This window comes from Cebidichthys violaceus, unplaced genomic scaffold, assembly GCF_023349555.1.
Source record: "Cebidichthys violaceus isolate CVI_PGR_0920_01 unplaced genomic scaffold, fCebVio1.0.p SCAF_35, whole genome shotgun sequence".
NCBI lineage: Eukaryota > Metazoa > Chordata > Actinopteri > Perciformes > Stichaeidae > Cebidichthys > Cebidichthys violaceus.
This window is the reverse complement of record NW_027176539.1, coordinates 2,779,373-2,798,976: the sequence shown is the minus strand read 5'-3', so window position 1 is coordinate 2,798,976 and position 19,604 is coordinate 2,779,373. Positions and strand designations below refer to the sequence as shown.

Here is a 19,604-nt window from a genome sequence, read left to right as displayed (position 1 = left end):
TGACTTTTTATGCCTTTTTACAACATACTATACTATGACTTTTTATGACATACTATGACGTTTTAATGACATACTATACTATGACTTTTTATGACATACTATACTATGACTTTTTACGACATACTATACTATGACTTGTTATGACTTACTTTACTGTGACTTTTTATGACTTACTATACTATGACTTTTTTATGACATACTATACTATGACTTTTTATGACATACTATACTATGACTTTTTATGACATACTATACTATGACTTTTTATGACTTTTTACGACATACTATACTATGACTTTTTACGACATACTATACTATGACTTTTTATGACATACTATACTATGACTTTTTATGCCTTTTTACGACATACTATACTATGACTTTTTACAACATACTATGACTTTTTAATGACATACTATATTATGACATTTTATGACATACTATACTATGACTTTTTACGACTTTTTAATGAAATACTATACTATGACTTTTTATGACATACTATACTATGACTTTTGATGACTTTTTAATGACATACTGTACTATGACTTTTTATGACATACTTTACTGTGACTTTTTATGACTTACGATACTATGACTTTTTATGACGTACTATACTATGACTTTTTACGACATACTATACTATGACTTTTTACGACTTTTTAATGACATACTATACGATGACTTTTTACGACTTTTTGACATACTATACTATGACTTTTTACGACATACTATACTATGACTTTTTTATGACATACTGTACTATGACTTTTTATGACTTTTTACAACATACTATACTATGACTTTTTACGACATACTATACTATGACTTTTTGATGACATACTATACTATGACTTTTTTATGACATACTATACTATGACTTTTTACGACTTTTTAATGACGTACTATACTATGACTTTTTAATGACATACTATACTATGACTTTTTATGACATACTATACTATGACTTTTTACGACTTTTTATGACATACTATACTATGACTTTTTATGCCTTTTTACAACATACTATATTATGACTTTATGACATACTATGACGTTTTAATGACATACTATACTATGACTTTTTATGACATACTATACTATGACTTTTTACGACATACTATACGATGACTTTTTTATGACACACTATACTATGACTTTTTACGACTTACTATACTATGACTTTTTATGACATACTATACTATGACTTTTTACGACTTACTATACTATGACTTTTTATGACTTTTTACAACATACTATACTATGACTTTTTATGACTTTTTAATGACATACTATACTATGACTTTTTATGACATACTATACTATGACTTTTTACGACATACTATACTATGACTTGTTATGACTTACTTTACTGTGACTTTTTATGACTTACTATACTATGACTTTTTTATGACATACTATACTATGACTTTTTACGACATACTATACTATGACTTTTTACGACATACTATACTATGACTTTTATGACTTTTTACGACATACTATACTATGACTTTTTATGACTTTTTACGACATACTATACTATGACTTTTTATGACATACTATACTATGACTTTTTATGACATACTATACTATGACTTTTTACAACATACTATACTATGACTTTTTACAACATACTATACTATGACTTTTTATGACATACTATACTATGACTTTTTATGACTTTTTACGACATACTATACTATGACTTTTTATGACATACTATACTATGACTTTTTACAACATACTATACTATGACTTTTTACAACATACTATACTATGACTTGTTATGACATACTATACTATGACTTTTTATGACATACTATACTATGACGTTTTACGACATTTTAATGACATACTATACTATGACTTTTTATGACATACTATACTATGACGTTTTACGACATTTTAATGACATACTATACTATGACGTTTTACGACATTTTAATGACATACTATACTATGACTTTTTATGACATACTATACTATGACGTTTTACGACATTTTAATGACATACTATACTATGACGTTTTACGACATTTTAATAACATACTATACTATGACTTTTTATGACATACTATACTATGACGTTTTACGACATTTTAATGACATACTATACTATGACTTTTTATGACATACTATACTATGACTTTTTATGACTTTTTAATGACATACTATACTATGACTTTTTATGACATACTATACTATGACTTTTTATGACATACTATACTATGACTTTTTATGACATACTATACTATGACGTTTTACGACATTTTGATGACATACTATACTATGACTTTTTATGACATACTATACTATGACTTTTTATGACTTTTTAATGACATACTATACTATGACTTTTTATGACATACTATACTGTGACTTTTTATGACATACTATACTATGACTTTTTATGACATATTATACTATGACTTTTTACGACATACTATGACTTTTTATGACTTACTTTACTGTGACTTTTTATGACTTTTTACAACATACTATACTATAACTTTTTATGCCTTTTTACAACATCCTATACTATGACTTTTTACAACATACTATGACTTTTTATGACTTACTTTACTGTGACTTTTTATGACTTTTTACGACATACTATACTATGACCTTTTATGCCTTTTTACAACATACTATACCATGACTTTTTAATGACATATGATATTATGACTTTTTTATGACATACTATACTATGATTTTTTACGACATACTATACTATGATTTTTTACGACATACTATACTATGACTTGTTACGACTTACTTTACTGTGACTTTTTATGACTTACTATACTATGACTTTTTATGACGTACTATACTATGACTTTTTACAACATATTATACTATGACTTTTTAATGACATACTATACTATGACTTTTTATGACATACTATACTATGACTTTTTATGACATACTATACTATGACTTTTTATGCCTTATTACAACATACTATACTATGACTTTTTATGACATACTATACTATGACTTTTTATGCCTTATTACAACATACTATACTATGACTTTTTACAACATACTATGACTTTTTAATGACATATTATATTATGACTTTTTTATGACATACTATACTATGATTTTTTTACGACTTTTCAATGACATACTATACTATGACTTTTTAAGACATACTATACTGTGACTTTTTATGACATACTATACTATGACTTTTTATGACATACTATACTATGACTTTACGACTTCAATAACATACTATACTATGACTTTTTATGACATACTATACTATGACTTTTTCCGACTTTTTAATGACATACTATACTATGACTTTTTATGACGTACTATACTATGACTTTTTACAACATACTATACTATGACTTTTTATGACATACTATACTATGACTTTTTTTGACTTTTTAATGACATACTATGACTTTTTATGACATACTATGACTTTTTACAACATACTATTACTTTTTATGACTTACTTTACTGTGACTTTTTATGCCTTTTTACAACATACTATACCATGACTTTTTAATGACATACTATACTATGATTTTTTTCGACATACTATACTATGATTTTTTACGACATACTATACTATGACTTTTTTTGACGTACTATACTATGACTTTTTACGACTTTTTGACATACTATACTATGACTTTTTACGACATACTATACTATGACTTTTTTATGACATACTATACTATGACTTTTTATGACGTACTATACTATGACTTTTTATAACTAACCCTAACCCTGTTTTATGTTGTACAGACTGTAAAGAACTTTGAGGATTTGTGATTTTGGACAAAACAAATTAAATTGAATTATAACCTTTAATGAGTTAATATTAGTGATGATTGTGAGTAAAGTTGGTTCCTTACTGATATTAAGTTGAAGCTTCTTTTTCTTTCTGATTTTGTTTGATTTCAGCCAGTCAGCTTCTTCCACCAATGACGTGATTTCTTGTTTTTTTAACACTTTAAAAAGTAGAACTTTACGACCACTGAAGTAAAAACATCTTCACAGATGACTGTTAACTGAAATCTGATTTATGTAAAATGTTTCATCTACTCTTTTATTCGACTGATGTTTAATTCTTGGGTATTCTTAGGAAGTGTTAACTGTGAACAAAAAACGGTTTTCAGCCCTCAGTACTGTCTACCAGTCTACAGATCTACCTGTCTACAGGTCCACCATTCTACAGATCTACTGGTCGATCATTCTACCTGTCTACAGGTCTATCGTTCTACAGATCTACCATTCTACAGATCCACAGGTCTACAGGTCTTCTGGATTAGTGGCCCTGATACTTTATAACAGTCCAGTCCCTTATAAACGGGTCAGAAGGTTCACTTCCTGTTTGAAGACAGAAATAATCACTCATTCACACCGTGTTTGTGCAAACAGCTGTTGTTGTGCACTGGTTTTACTGGACAGTTAAATACAGTTTGATGAGTTTCAGGCTTTAGATCTAATGAGGTCTACAGTCACCCAAGAGGCACAAAGAAGAAACAATAACTCGGTCCATCACTTTAGTTCAGTCTCTGGTGCTGATGTCACTCTTTAGGCTCCGCCCCCTCCACAACACAAATGTTGAGATCAAAAATGAAAGCAGTCCATCCGTCTACAGGTCCATGTGTCCACAGGTCCACCTGTCACCTGGTTAATGGTGCGTTCAGGTACCCATGTAAACGAGCATTACATCACCAGATTGGTAATCAAACAATCTGTTCCTTCAGTGTGAATATATTCTTTATGAAAATGACTTTTAATCATCAACAGATGTGTTATTGTACATATAATGTATAATATATACATATTTATACATGTTTTGGGACGATGATGAAATGTGACTTTGTTTAATTAATAATTCATCTGTCTAAATAAATTAGTTTAAAAGGAGTTATGAGTGTATTCTGCAGAATCAACGCTAACATTCACTTAACGATCAGAAGCACCTGAACGCACCAGCAGACGTCTCATTCTGAGCAGTTTCTTTCTTCGGTTCCCTGAACGCATCACAGTGACAGCAGGAGGCGGGGCCTAAGTTATGACACAGCTGGCATCATATTGCACAACCAATCAGCTGGCTCCACTGCTGAGGTCTCTGTCATGTCCACAGAGGGTTATTGATAAGGCATCTGTCCACTACAACCACTTCCTGTTCTCAACGGGTTCTTCAAATAAAAGCATGGAAACAGTTCTTCAGTCTGTCAGAGTCAGGGCTGATCAACAGAGATTCACTGATCCATGACGGATCCATGACGGATCCATGACTGAACAATGACGGATCAATGACGGATCCATGACTGAACAATGACGGATCAATGACGGATCCATGACTGAACAATGACGGATCCATGACGGATCACCAGGATCAGTCTGGCGTCTCTCTGTGTGACTTCCTGTCTGTGTCTCATTGGTTCTCAGTGAAACAGCTGATCGATGTAGATTAATGTAGATCAATACTCAGGAGGAAACAGGGACTATTTTCACCAGCGGATGAATCCACATGAGGTGCTCTAGTGAGTGTATGTGTGATGATGATGATGATGATGATGATGATGAAGGATATTGGAGACATTCTGAACATGAAGATTTATACTTTAAACAATCTGATTTCTATCACAATGAAACAGTGATTCATCTTTTTATAATAATAATAACTGAGTTTATGGATCTAAGTGATGAACATTTACAGATATCTTTGTTCTCTGAAGACGGTTCTGGACTGTTCTGGACTAGATTCTACAGTTGATCTGGTTTCCAGGTGAAGTGAAAACTCTGTGGCCCCTCAGACTAGTCCCGTGACCTCTTGTGGGGCCCCGAGCCTCAGCTTCTTTAGCAATCACTTGTTTGTTTGACATCAGAAATAAAATTGATCAGCCAATCACTGATCAATCCCCCTGATCAGCTGACAGACTGAGGACAAGACCTGGACTCTCAGGACGGGGTCTGTGGCACTCTGCAGTCTGAACCTGGACTCAGTGGGGGGGGGCAGTCTGTCTGTGAAGGAGTCTCCATAGGCCCCACCTCCTCCATAGGCCCCGCCCCCACCGCCTGGAGCCCTCTGATTGGGGGGCTGGGTGGCAGATCGGCTCCTCCTGCTGTGGTTTTGATTTCAACAGAAACAGCTTTCTGATCGTCTTCACCTCCTCCACCACCTCCACCTCCTGCTGCACCTCCTACTGCTGCTCCTCCGCCTCCTGCTGCTGCTGCTCCACCACCTCCTGCTGCTGCTGCACCTCCTACTGCTGCTCCTCCACCTCCTGCTGCTGCTGCTGCTCCTCCCGTTGCTCCTCCTCCTTCCATCCAGATCCCAGCCAGCACACTGACCTCTGCTGCTCCTGCTGTCCCCTGCCCTCCAGGTGCACCTCCTTCGTCCACGGTGTCAGCGGAGGAGTTCTGGTTGGAGGAGGACAGAGCTTCAGTGATGATGGCCGCCGTCTGAGCGACCCAGTTCAGCTCCGACCTCACCTCCCCTCCACCTCCTGGTGCTGCTGGGGAAGAAGAGGTCTGGGGGTTAGTCTGAGCCTCCTGCTGGGTGCTGTTGGGTCCTGGTCCCGGTCCTGTTCCTGGTCCTGGTGCTGGTCCTGCAGCAGCAGCACTGTTGTTGTTGTTCAGGTTGTCCTGCAGGGCTGTCTGGTTTGCCTGACCCGCCTGCTGGTTCTGAAGCAGCATCTCCTGGATCCGGATCTGCTGCAGGATGGCAGGAAGCTCGTAGTGGTGGAAGAAGTAGATCATGGAGTGCTGAGGAAGAGGAAGAGGAGTTAATGACAGGAAGCTGAGGGAAGCATCGTCTACATTAAAGCGTCTCTTCTTCTTTCTCCTCTTTTCAGAAAGACATTTCCAAAGATGACATCATTGTTTTATAAAGTCTCAGTTTAACATGTATCTCCTGTTTCTAACTGTCCTCCACACCATCATCATCTAACTCATCAATGATCAACAGACATAATGATATGATAAATGAAAACCCTGATCTTCATCCATGGAACTAATCCAGACTAACAGGTCGACATCAGGCTAAAAGGATCTCATTCATCATCACGTACTTTGGTTCTTTGAGGTTTGATTTATATGAAGCTATCTAACGACAGTGCTCTTAATATGAGATGACTCCGTATGAAGGTGATGAAGAGGACTGTGGTTCTGACCTGGATGAAGAGCCAGGAGGTGACCAGGGCCAGGCTGCTGTACTGCCCGTTGAAGCGGTAGTGATACGCGTAGAATGCAAAGTGGTAAAGATAGAAGAACCTGAGGAACAAAGACACGTTCATGTTGAAAACATCCATCTTTATGAGTCCTTCACATATCTCGGTACAAACATGTCTGGACCGTCGACCGGAAGACGTGGAGGTAGTCACATTAGCTCGTAGAGTTCCCGATTTTTGGTCGTCAACATCTGGGCTTTTGGGACCAGAAGGAGAGGGTGGAGCTAAGTATATAAGTAGAGACCTGTCAATCACTGTGTAGCCCCGCCCCTAAAGCATCCCCTGCTTTATGGTCTGTTTGACTCTAAATGGACCATAATGTACTAAATGAACATCATGCTGTATTGAAGAAGACTGTAAACTAGAGATTGAGACCATAAACTCATGTTTACAATGTTTACTGAGGGAATAAATCAAGAGAGAAGTAGAGTCATTTTAGACTAGACTTCTATACAACCAGAGGAGTCGCCCCCTGGTGGACACTAGAGAGAATGCAGCTTTAACACATGACGCTTTGAACCGGAGGTAGTCTCCTGCTTTGGATCAAGCCAGAAAAAGTGACCTTTTTCAGATTTTTGATGTTCCATGCATGTTAGCTCATATTACTATTATTATTATCTCCTACACACTTTGTGCTACTGCATTTGGTGGACATGTGAAGATATGTCTAAATGACCCTGACAGGTGGCGCTGCAGCAGCGTCATCTACCTATAAAGAAAGGAATCTCTGTGGTCTAAGTCATGAAATCTTAAGTAAAGAAGTAAAAAATGAAACACCAAAGTATGGTTACCTGTTGTACTACCTTGTTCGTGTTATTTCTGGTATGTGATTATTTGTTTCATGTATCACGTGGTCGCAATGATCAACGCCGACTCGCCTGTCAGGTTTGTTTACGAGTCCAGAGAGCGGCTGAATGATCATCACGCACTCGAAATCATCCCTCGCCACGTTGTTTCCACCGCGCTGTGATTGGTCCGTACCTCTGGGAGTGGTTTGAATTGAGCCAATGATGTGAGCCAGTGTTGGTCATGTGACTAACCTCAGCCAGTGGCGTTTGCTGGTATTGGTGTGACAGCAGATCGCGTCGTACTGATCAGCCAACCAGACGATGAGGATGATGTAGAAGGCTGTTGTCGTGTCGTTGAAGAACTCGGACATGATGGCCTCCATGCCTGATGACAAGAAGTGACAACAGCAGGTCAGGATTTACTCTTTCAGCTGCACAAAACCTCCAACAAATCCCTGGCTTCAGACTCCAGGAGAGACAACGTCTGACGACATTAAAAGGTTTGTCTCATGAAGCTCTGAAATAAACCGTGGACCTAACAGCCTCAACTCAGCTTCAACTCAGCCTCCACTGTCTAGAGTCTGGATTAACTGCCTCCAGTCGGACCATGACTGCTTCTACTCAGGACCATCTCGTCACTAATAGGGGGGACTAATAGACGGACCTGGACCTCCAACCAATAGACAATTGAGAATTCTAACATGTTGATGGAGTGCTTCCATTTTAACCGGCGCAGCTTTTCCAGCCTTTACGGTACTCGTTCAGCAGAAACACACCGACCATTTACATGCTTTGTAAATCACATCACGTGATGCTGCTCAGCCAATCAAATGTGTGTATTGAGATTTACACACTAAGGTGAGACGAGTAGTCGGAGAATAATACGTGAGTCAGAGAAGTTATTTCACATGACGTTCTCCAACAAGAGAAACGTGGTCAGAGAGACCACAGAGACCAGAGAGACCAGAGAGATCAGAGAGACTAGAGAGACCAGAGAGACCAGAGAGACTAGAAAGAGAGACCAGAGAGACCAGAGAGACTAGAAAGAGAGACCAGAGAGATCAGAGAGACTAGAAAGATTAGAGAGATCAGAGAGACCAGAGAGATCAGAGAGACTAGAAAGATTAGAGAGATCAGAGAGACCAGAGAGGCTAGAGAGACTAGAAAGATCAGAGAGACTAGAGAGACCAGAGAGACCAGAGAGACTAGAGTCTTTAACCAAGAATAGACAGACTCTTAAATGTTAATTCTTCACAACCAGTATGTCTCATATGCTCAGAGACATGACGATTATTAAAAGCACAACTCTTTTTAATGAAATGAAGTCACAGATAATAAACAATATGATCAGAATCCTAAAACACATGAATTCACTTCCCATCAATGATGTTAACAGAGAGGAATAGAGCTGAAACAAGTGAATACATTAATAATATATATTGTGTTGATTGACATCACTTGAATGAACTGAATTTAAAGCTGCAGGACAATTCAGTGAAATACATTTTTCTAAAATGAAGCACTTAATTTTAAGATGCACATTTTTCAAAAGCTTAGTACTTGTTATTTATAATTCATCCAGTTCAATTTGAAAACTGACAATAAATATTGTTGAGATATTATTCAAATGAACTTTCTTTAATTGATCCAACAGTCAGTTGTTTTACTACATACAGACGTTAGTACAACTGTTGGCTACTTTAATATACATGGACCTAAATCATAGAACAAGTTAGACATTGCTGTGATGTTCTGGACCTTTAATGAGGACATTCTCTCTAAATGGACCTCGTTGAATGTTAACTGAATACCCCTGGTATTGAGGACACTAAGGACTTGACAGACTTGACCGACTGGATTCAGGTGGAACCCTGTAGCTCAACTGTTCAGACCAGGTTTGGCCAAATATTAGGACTAGATTTCAGCCTGGTCATGTCTTGACTAGGTACTTGACTGGACTTACCAACGAGAGCCAGGATGACGGTGAGCAGAGGGGCTGCTGGGAAGGCGATAGTCATGTTCATCTCCAACATCTGAAGAAGATCCACTGAGGGGGGACAGACCGAGACCACATCAACACACAGCTGATGGTTTAAAGACAGAGTTAATATATTCTGTACAAACATAAGTACTCTGTTCAAGTACCGAATCATATTATTTATTTAAAATGAAAAACGAGTCAGTTATTAAAGTTCTCAAACTGGACCAGACTGAACTGAACTACATTGGACTAAACTGGACAGGTCTGACTCTGGACCAGACTGATCTAAACTAGACTGGGCTACATTAAACCTTTCTGGACTGGACTACAATGAACTGGTGTGGATTATACTGGACTGAACTGAACAATAAACTGGTGTGGACCGAATTCTGTGTGGAAGTGAGGTCTCAGATTAAACTGACCAATGAAGACGAAGATCTGGTGATGAGAATATCTGAGCAGCATGGACACTGACAGAGTCTGAAAAAGACAAAACATGAGTTAGACATTTCTGCTTTCCTTTAAATCATCCTCTTTATTCTAAAACACCACCTCGCACTGACATGTTAGATCTTAATATGAAAGTCTAAGCTTAGACTGTTATGTGTTTAAAACTGTCAGACATCACCCGCTGTAATTCATTCACTTACGAATATGACCATGATGACGAAGGCGGCCAGGTAGGATGTTCTGGCCATCCACATGCTGACAAAGCGGTAATGTTCTCCAGACACCACATTTCTCAGGAACCCTGCAGAGAACCACACTGTGTCATCAACAACCTGCTGATGACTCAGTTTCTAACTCACTGAACGACACACACCAGGTTACTGATTACTTATTAGATAATCTCTTATGGAAATGAGGGATTAGAGGAACTCAGGTTCTGTAATCAGAGTGAGGGACTAGAGGAGCTCAGGTTCTGTAATCAGAGTAGGGGACTAGAGGAGCTCAGGTTCTGTAATCAGAGTAGGGGACTAGAGGAGCTCAGGTTCTGTAATTAGAGTGAGGGATTAGTGGAACTCAGGTTCTATAATCAGAGTGAGGGACTAGAGGAGCTCAGGTTCTGTAATTAGAGTGAGGGATTAGTGGAACTCAGGTTCTGTAATTAGAGTAGGTGACTAGAGGAACTCACGTTCTATAATCAGAGTAAGGGACTAGTGTAACTCAGGTCCTGTAATCAGAGTAGGGGACTAGAGGAACTCAGGTTCTGTAATCAGAGTAGGGGACTAGAGGAACTCAGGTTCTGTAATCTGAGTAGGGGAATAGTGGAACTCGGGTTCTGTAATCTTAGTCAGGTTCATAGTCAGGGCTGGTTCAGGTTCATAGTCAGGGCTGGTTCAGGTTCATAGTCAGGACTGGTTCAGGTTCATAGTCAGGACTGGTTCAGGTTCATAGTCAGGACTGGTTCAGGTTCATAGTCAGGACTGACTCAGGTTCATAGTCAGGACTGGCTCAGGTTCATAGTCAGGACTGGTTCAGGTTCATAGTCAGGGCTGGTTCAGGTTCATAGTCAGGGCTGGTTCAGGTTCATAGTCAGGACTGGCTCAGGTTCATAGTCAGGACTGGCTCAGGTTCATAGTCAGGACTGGCTCAGGTTCATAGTCAGGACTGGCTCAGGTTCATAGTCAGGACTGGCTCAGGTTCATAATCAGGACTGGCTCAGGTTCATAGTCAGGACTGGCTCAGGTTCATAGTCAGGACTGGCTCAGGTTCATAGTCAGGACTGGCTCAGGTTCATAATCAGGACTGGCTCAGCTTCATAGTCATTTCTAAAGCTGAGAAATAGAAGTGGAACATGGGTTTGGAAATGAGGAGATGGATCTAAGGATCGAAGTAGGGGGTTTGAGAAACATAATTGGTATTCAAACTGGATTTGTTAAGACACAACATAAAATAATTTGGAACAAACAGGTGATGTCTCTCTACCTTTATTCTCCTCGTTCTCTGCGAGCGCCTTCACGCTGGACATCAGGATGTCATCGTAGCCCAAAAACTCATCGAGCAGGAAGCGACTGAAGCCGTCACCGAAACACTCGTCCTTCATGGGATCTGAACAGGTGAACAAGTTTCATCAAAGGTGTGAGAGTCACGTGACTGTGAGGCAGACTGTGATCTCTTCTCATTTCTCTATTTTGTGCCTCCTCATCTCCTCCCTCCTTGATCTCAGCGCTCCACCTTGAAGGACGTCCAAATTCTAACATGCATCTCTAGGAGCTAGGAGGCTTCTAGAGGAGCTATAAGTAAGGAAACACTGGTGCATCCTTTAGGGAAGTCTTTCAACACCCGTGAGGAATAAATGAGTGGTGATACACAGCTGAATAATCTGAAACTATGACAGGACTCTACATGCAACTATTCCTTTTGTTCTCAAAAGTTATTTATATTTAAGATGATCAAACTTTCTGTCCTTTACAGTTTGTGTAGCTCACTCTGTTCTAACTAATTTCATTAATGACATTTTCACCTGATATTAATTATGTTGTTATCTTGATCGTAGCTACATTAAATTCACCTGCTATTGTGAATTTAATTAATATTAAATATACTGTATATATATCGTCTCTTCCTCGCCTCCTCCGCTCTCATCTCCTGTGGCCTGGACTAAGATGTGAGGAGAGAAGGTGGAGAAAACTGGGAAATGAGAAAAGCCTTCAGTGTCTCACCCAAAGTAACGACCATGACAGGGATGTTGAGTCTCTGTCTGGTGGTCTGAGACAAACGCAGGAAGCCGTACTCCAGAGAATACTCCACGATGTACTCCTCCTGAGGCCACACTAAGGAGACAAGAACATGACTACTTTTAGGACACCAACAGACATGACTCTACAGTATCTGAGGAGGTTTATCTTCATAATGAACTCTTCAGACACAAACAGACATGACTCTACAGTATCTGAGGAGGTTTATCTTCATAATGAACTCTTCAGACACAAACAGACATGACTCTACAGTATCTGAGGAGGTTTATCTTCATAATGAACTCTTCCTCTTGTTCTGGTTTACGGTCACTGAGACTGCTACCACCTTCTGGGGTTAAGGAGAATCGCAGCTCTCTACAGGTGGAGGAGGAAGAAGTGAGGAAAGAGGGAGGTGGAGAAGGAGAGGAGGGAGGAAAAGGAGAAGAGAAGGAGGAGGGGGAGAGGAAGAGGTGTAGAGGAGGTAGAAGGAAGGAGGAGAAGGGACAGGGAGGAGGAATGAGGAGGAGAGGAAGAGAGGGAGGAAGAGGAGGAGGGTTTACCTGCTCTGGTCATCATCTCCAGCTCAGACACTGAGTCCTTCAGCGGCTGCATACCTTTAGTGGTCTGGCTGAAGGAGACGTCCTGGCTGTCGTTCACTCCTGCTCCTCCTACTGCTCCTCCTCTTCCAACACCTCCTCCAATCAGAGACGGCTTTAGACGAGGCTCAATGTCCAGCTCAAACTGCAGGAGAAAACAAACAAATCTGAGAACAACAGGGAATACTCTGAGAACAACGGGGACTACTGGACTATTCTGAGAACAACGGGAACTACTCTGAGGACAACAGGGACTACTCTGAGGACAACAGGGACTACTCTGAGAACAACAGGGACTACTCTGAGAACAACAGGGACTACTCTGAGAACAACGGGGACTACTGGACTACTCTGAGAGCGGGGACTACTCTGAGAACAACGGGGACTACTCTGAGAACAACGGGGACTACTCTGAGAACAACGGACACTACTCCGAGAACAACGGACACTACTCCGAGAACAACGGGGACTACTCCGAGAACAACGGGTACTATCTGCTCACCTGCACTGAGCTGTTGTCAAACATCTCCAGGGTCATCTCCTCCTCGTCCTCTTCCTCCTCCTGCAGCGCTGCCAGGCTGAGCCCCACCACTCCTCTCGGTCCTCCTCCTCCCTCCTCAGCCTCCAGCTCCTCCTGGAGGCCCGTGGAGTCGTAGTACTGCAGGAAGACCGGGGCTCGGCTGGAGTTCCTCTGGATCTCCACCCGCAGGATGCCGTCCCGAGGCCAACGCTCCCTCACCACCTCCAGACAGTTGATGGGCGAGCGAGAGAAGGCGATGTGAATGTAGGCGAGGATGAAGAGGACGAAGAGAGCCTGAGCAGGAGCACAGAGGAGTAAATAAGACAACACCTCCACTAACATGATGTTAGGCTTACTGATAGTCAGTCATTTCAGACATCAAAAACATTTTCATCATAGCTGCTATTGATGCCTTTACTTTAATGATCGGGCTAAAGTCAGTTTGGTAATCTCGGGCTTAAGCAGGAAGCAACCTCTGGTTCTTTAAAGTTCTTCAAAGCTTCACGTGTTAAAGCTGCATTCTCTCTAGTGTCCATCAGGGGGCGACTCCTCTGATTGTATAGAAGTCTATGAGAAAATGACTCTACTGCTCTCTTGATTCATTATCAGTCTGCATCATGACCCACCATGATCCGCTATTACCCATCACGACCCACTATGACCCACCATGACCCATTATTACCCACCATGACCCACCATGACCCATTATTACCCACTATGACCCACCATGACCCGTTATGACCCCTTATTACCCACCATGACCCATTATTACCCACTATGACCCACCATGACCCATTATTACCCACCATGACCCATTATTACCCACCATGACCCATTATTACCCACCATGACCCACTATGACCCACCATGACCCATTATTATCCACCATGACCCATTATTACCCACCATGACCCACTATGACCCACCATGACCCATTATTACCCACTATGACCCACCATGACCCATTATTACCCACTATGACCCATCATGACCCATTATGACCCACTATGACCCATCATGACCCATTATTACCCACCATGACCCATTATTACCCACTATGACCCACCATGACCCGTTATGACCCATTATTACCCACCATGACCCACCATGACCCACTATGACCCACTATGACCCATCATGACCCATTATTACCCACCATGACCCATTATTACCCACCATGACCCACCATGACCCATTATTACCCACCATAACCCACCATGACCCACCATGACCCACCATGACCCAGCAGTCTGTTGCATCACTGTTTCTGAGTAAAGCCTGGAGGGGTGACTGCTGTTAATCTGGTGGATTTACACAATCTCTGGATTTCCCCACCAGACTCCATTCAAAATCCTGTCATTTTAATCCTCATTCCTGCAGATTAGACACAGCTGCTTAAAGGAACATTCTGTTGTTGTTGTTTTCCAGGCATATTTGTTCATGTTGTCCAGAGGACACTTGATGGACTATAAGGCTACATCCACATTACTCCGTGTGAAAACTACATCCACATTACTCCGTGTGAAAACGATCTCCATCCACACGGCGTTTCAGCCATCGTTTCCGAAGTCATCTCCGTCCATATTACACGCCTGGAAACGAATATCACGTGACTCTTCACGTTCACTGGGCATGCGCTGATGTAAACAGGAAGTAGATTGTCGTATTTTGTAACTAAGCAACCAGAGTAATAAAGTAGTCTTTAATGATCGTAAGTATGTGTTTGATACTTAAGATCTTCTCTCAAATCTTCCTCTATAAACTCAAACGGATACAGTTCGTGGAAAGTTTAATAAGTTTTATTTTTCAGACTTAACGTTAGTTACAGTGCTGCGGGTCTCTCTCTCTCTCTCTCTCTCTCTCTCTCTCTCTCTCTCTCTCTCTCTCTCTCTCTCTCTCTCTCTCTCTCTCTCTCTCTCTCTCTCTCTCTCTCTCTCTCTCTCTCTCTCTCTCCGCTCACTGATCGCTAAAATAACAGCTGTTTCCTCCGCAGACATGCAGACTTTAACTGGACAACAGCTGACAACAAGGTCAGCAATGCCTGTAATCAGTTGTCAGTTAACCTGGTAGTCGATCGCGGGTGTTACGTCATCGTTTCCAAACTTATGCGTTTCCGTCCGTCCACACGAATACGCTACCCGGACTACGCCGGCGTTTTGGAGCACTGTAAACGGAGGAGTTTAGATACGATCCCGAAGCCGGATAATTTTGGACGCAGTGTGGACGCTCAGTGTAACCATAGCAAAACATATGCGTTTCCAAACGAAAACGGAGTAATGTGGATGTAGTCTAAGTTTCAACATGACTTACATGAGATGCTGCTGTTAACAGAGGATGACAAACATTAAGGTTTCATTAACCCCATCCTGACTCAGTAACCCTGTGTTAGATCTTTACTGAGATGCACCGATCTGACTGCTGACCGACCAATCAGTGTCAGATATCAGATTATTTGCAGGTCACATTTCCACATCTGTGCCGCTGCTCGATAGTTTTACATCTCGAGATATTATGAAATGTGATTTAGGAGACGAGCACTTCTCCTTGTCGTTAACGTGTTGCAGCTGGTTAGCGGTCTAAAGTGATATTTAAAACTTTGTTATAAAGTTGGTGTAGATAACATGAAAACAAAATGTGTGGTTAGAACTCAGCTGGTCCTTTAGCTGCTAGCTAACGTGAGTGTTCTTCAGCGTGATTGAAGGAGACAGAAAGCTCAAAATAAAATTCATGGAGAAACAACCTTAAAAATACTTGTGACAACTAAGTTAATCAGACTTGTATTATATTGTAATTCATTCCCATCATGCTGTTCACAGTAATCAGAGTCCTGCTGGTAACTAAGCTAACAGCTAACTTAACGGAGGTTGCATTGACTTGTATTATGATACATTCAAGCAACACCTTGTGTTATATACCTAACTCTATATAAGAGACGTTTCACACCTTGTGTTATATATTTAACTCTATTTAAGAGACGTGTCACACCTTGTTATATATTTAACTCTATTTAAGAGACGTTTCACACCTTGTGTTATATATTTAACTCTATTGAAGAGACGTTTCACACCGTGTGTTATATATTTAACTCTATTTAAGAGACGTTTCACACCTTGTGTTATATACCTAACTCTATTTAAGAGACGTGTCACACCTTGTGTTATATATTTAACTCTATTTAAGAGACGTGTCACACCTTGTTATATATTTAACTCTATTTAAGAGACGTTTCACACCTTGTGTTATATATTTAACTCTATAGAAGAGACGTTTCACACCTTGTGTTATATATTTAACTCTATATAACAGACGTTTCACACCTTGTTATATATTTAACTATAACAGACGTTTCACACCTTGTGTTATATATTAAACTCTATATAACAGACGTTTCACACCTTCTGTTATATATTTAACTCTATAGAAGAGACGTTTCACACCTTGTGTTATATATTTAACTCTATAGAAGAGACGTCTCAGACCTTGTGTTATATATTTAACTCTATAGAAGAGACGTCTCACACCTTGTGTTATATATTTAACTCTATAGAAGAGACGTTTCACACCTTGTGTTATATATTTAACTCTATATAACAGACGTTTCACACCTTGTGTTATATATTTAACTCTATATAACAGACGTTTCACACCTTGTGTTATATATTTAACTCTATTGAAGAGACGTTTCACACCTTGTGTTATATATTTAACTCTATAGAAGAGACGTTTCACACCTTGAGCAAGACGAAGAACTCAAAGACCCTCCTGAATGACGGAGGGAACAGTCGGGCGTATGTGACGGCCATCTTGAAGAAGAGGGCGTGGAAGAGGCGGTCACGGACGTTGATGAGGGGGTTCTGGTTGATGTTGGGGTTTCGAATCCTGTTGGGTCCCATGTTGTTGTTGTTGTTCAGAGGGACGTTGTTGTTGTTGGCCTGGTTGTCAGACATGATCTCTGTCTCTGGATTATTCAGCTCACTGCATAAACTAACAGCTGATTCTAGGTCAGCATGGCTGCTGGCAGGTGTCCTCAGAGTGAAGGTAGAATGTTGACCTCAGATCAGGAGAAGAAGTTCTGCACAGAGTTCACACCAAGCTGAGCTGATGGACTCAACTTCTTTACACAGATGGCACTGAAAATTATTCAATAAACACTTTGATTATTACACTGAAAATTTCAGATATTAAGTTACAAAAATACTTAAGAGTCCGTAAAATGTCCCAATGCAGTAAAATGCAGTGAAGAAACGCAGTTGAGTTCAGTAAAGAAAGGTAGTAAAGTAAATAAAGGCAGTAGAGTTCAGTAAATAAAGCCAGTTGAGTTCATTAAATAAAGACAGTAGAGTTCAGTAAATAAAGGCAGTCAAGTTCAGTAAATAAAGGCAGTAGAGTTCAGTAAATAAAGGCAGTAGAGTTCAGTAAATAAAGGCAGCAGAGTTCATTTAATAAAGGCAGTAGAGTTCAGTAAATAAAGGCAGTAGAGTTCAGTAAATAAAGGCAGTAGAGTTCAGTAAATAAAGGCAGCAGAGTTCATTTAATAAAGGCAGTAGAGTTCAGTAAATAAAGGCAGTAGAGTTCAGTAAATAAAGGCAGCAGAGTTCATTTAATAAAGGCAGTAGAGTTCAGTAAATAAAGGCAGCAGAGATCAGGAAATAAAGGCAGTAGAGTTCAGTAAATAAAGGCAGCAGAGTTAATTTAATAAAGGCAGTAGAGTTCAGTAAATAAAGGCAGTAGAGTTCAGTAAATAAAGGCAGTAGAGTTCAGTAAATAAAGGCAGCAGAGATCAGGAAATAAAGGCAGTAGAGTTCAGTAAATAAAGGCAGCAGAGTTAATTTAATAAAGGCAGTAGAGTTCAGTAAATAAAGGCAGCAGAGTTAATTTAATAAAGGCAGTAGAGTTCAGTAAATAAAGGCAGTGGAGTTCAGTAAAGAAAGGTAGTAAATAGGTAGATACCTATCTAGAAACGCAGTATCAACTCAAGAGGTCTTATGGCTGTTTCACCAGCCTGCCCCCCCAACATGTTATGTTATTACATTACATTATAATCATTACATGTAACAACATGACATGTAATGTAATGTAATAACATAACATTAACATGTTATGTTATTACATCAACATGAAATGTTATAACATTACATGTTGATGTCCTCTAATGTAACTTCTCCTCTGTGTCAGTGATCTGATTACCTTTAGATTTAGGAACATTTAGGAGACCACAGATAATCAATACTGAATATAATTGATAGTGTTTGCTCCATCGGATCATTACACGTGTCAAAACAAGGATATGCAGTGAGAGTATGTATGTGTGTGAACATAAATATACAATTTATATATACGTGGGTGGTGTGTGTGTGTGTGTGTGTGTGTGTGTGTGTGTGTGTGTGTGTGTGTGTGTAAACTACTGTATAGAGTCATGTAGTTTTGAGGCCTTCTGTCTCTTCAGGTAAACATCCTAACTCTAACTCGTCTGTGTATCTCGGTGCTAACATTAGCATGTAGCTGGATAATTACCTGTTATTGTCCGCATCTGTGTGACCATGTTAACGGTTCCTCTCTCCGGTGTTTTCATCTGAACAAACAGCAGGTAGCTTAGTGCTACACAGGAAGCTAACGCTAACGGAGCTAGCAGCAGCTAACGCTAGCTAACTGTAGCCGTGCAGCGGTGTTAGCTACAAGCTAACAGAAGCTAGCAGGACTCTGGAGAGCCATTGTAGTTTAATCTAAAGCCGTCAGGAGCTAACAGAAGCTAACAGAAGCTAACAGAAGACCATAGACTGTATACAGGAGACTGACGGCTGCTTATGAGTTCAGACAACAACCAGAC

The 19,604-nt window shown here is 39.9% G+C and overlaps 1 protein-coding gene across 2 annotated transcripts; it reads right to left on the bottom strand.

Moving 5' to 3' along the window:
* Window positions 1-4,386: 4,386 nt before the first annotated feature.
* tmem259 (transmembrane protein 259) lies at window positions 4,387-19,587 on the bottom strand. Of its 2 annotated transcripts, none has more exons than XM_068725386.1 (12): window positions 19,292-19,587; window positions 17,509-17,907; window positions 13,760-14,071; window positions 13,222-13,402; window positions 12,647-12,757; window positions 11,910-12,032; window positions 10,631-10,731; window positions 10,403-10,460; window positions 9,963-10,046; window positions 8,252-8,384; window positions 7,155-7,254; window positions 4,387-6,747 (listed from the first exon to the last, which is right to left on the bottom strand). In XM_068725386.1, exons 2-12 carry the CDS (start codon window positions 17,722-17,724, stop codon window positions 5,941-5,943), a joined length of 2,226 nt encoding a protein of 741 aa, XP_068581487.1. In that variant the 5' UTR covers window positions 17,725-17,907; window positions 19,292-19,587; the 3' UTR covers window positions 4,387-5,940. The 2 variants fall into 2 exon arrangements, with proteins under 2 accessions (XP_068581487.1, XP_068581488.1); XM_068725387.1 differs by having other exon boundaries at window positions 13,276-13,402.
* Between the last annotated feature and the right edge of the window lie 17 nt (window positions 19,588-19,604).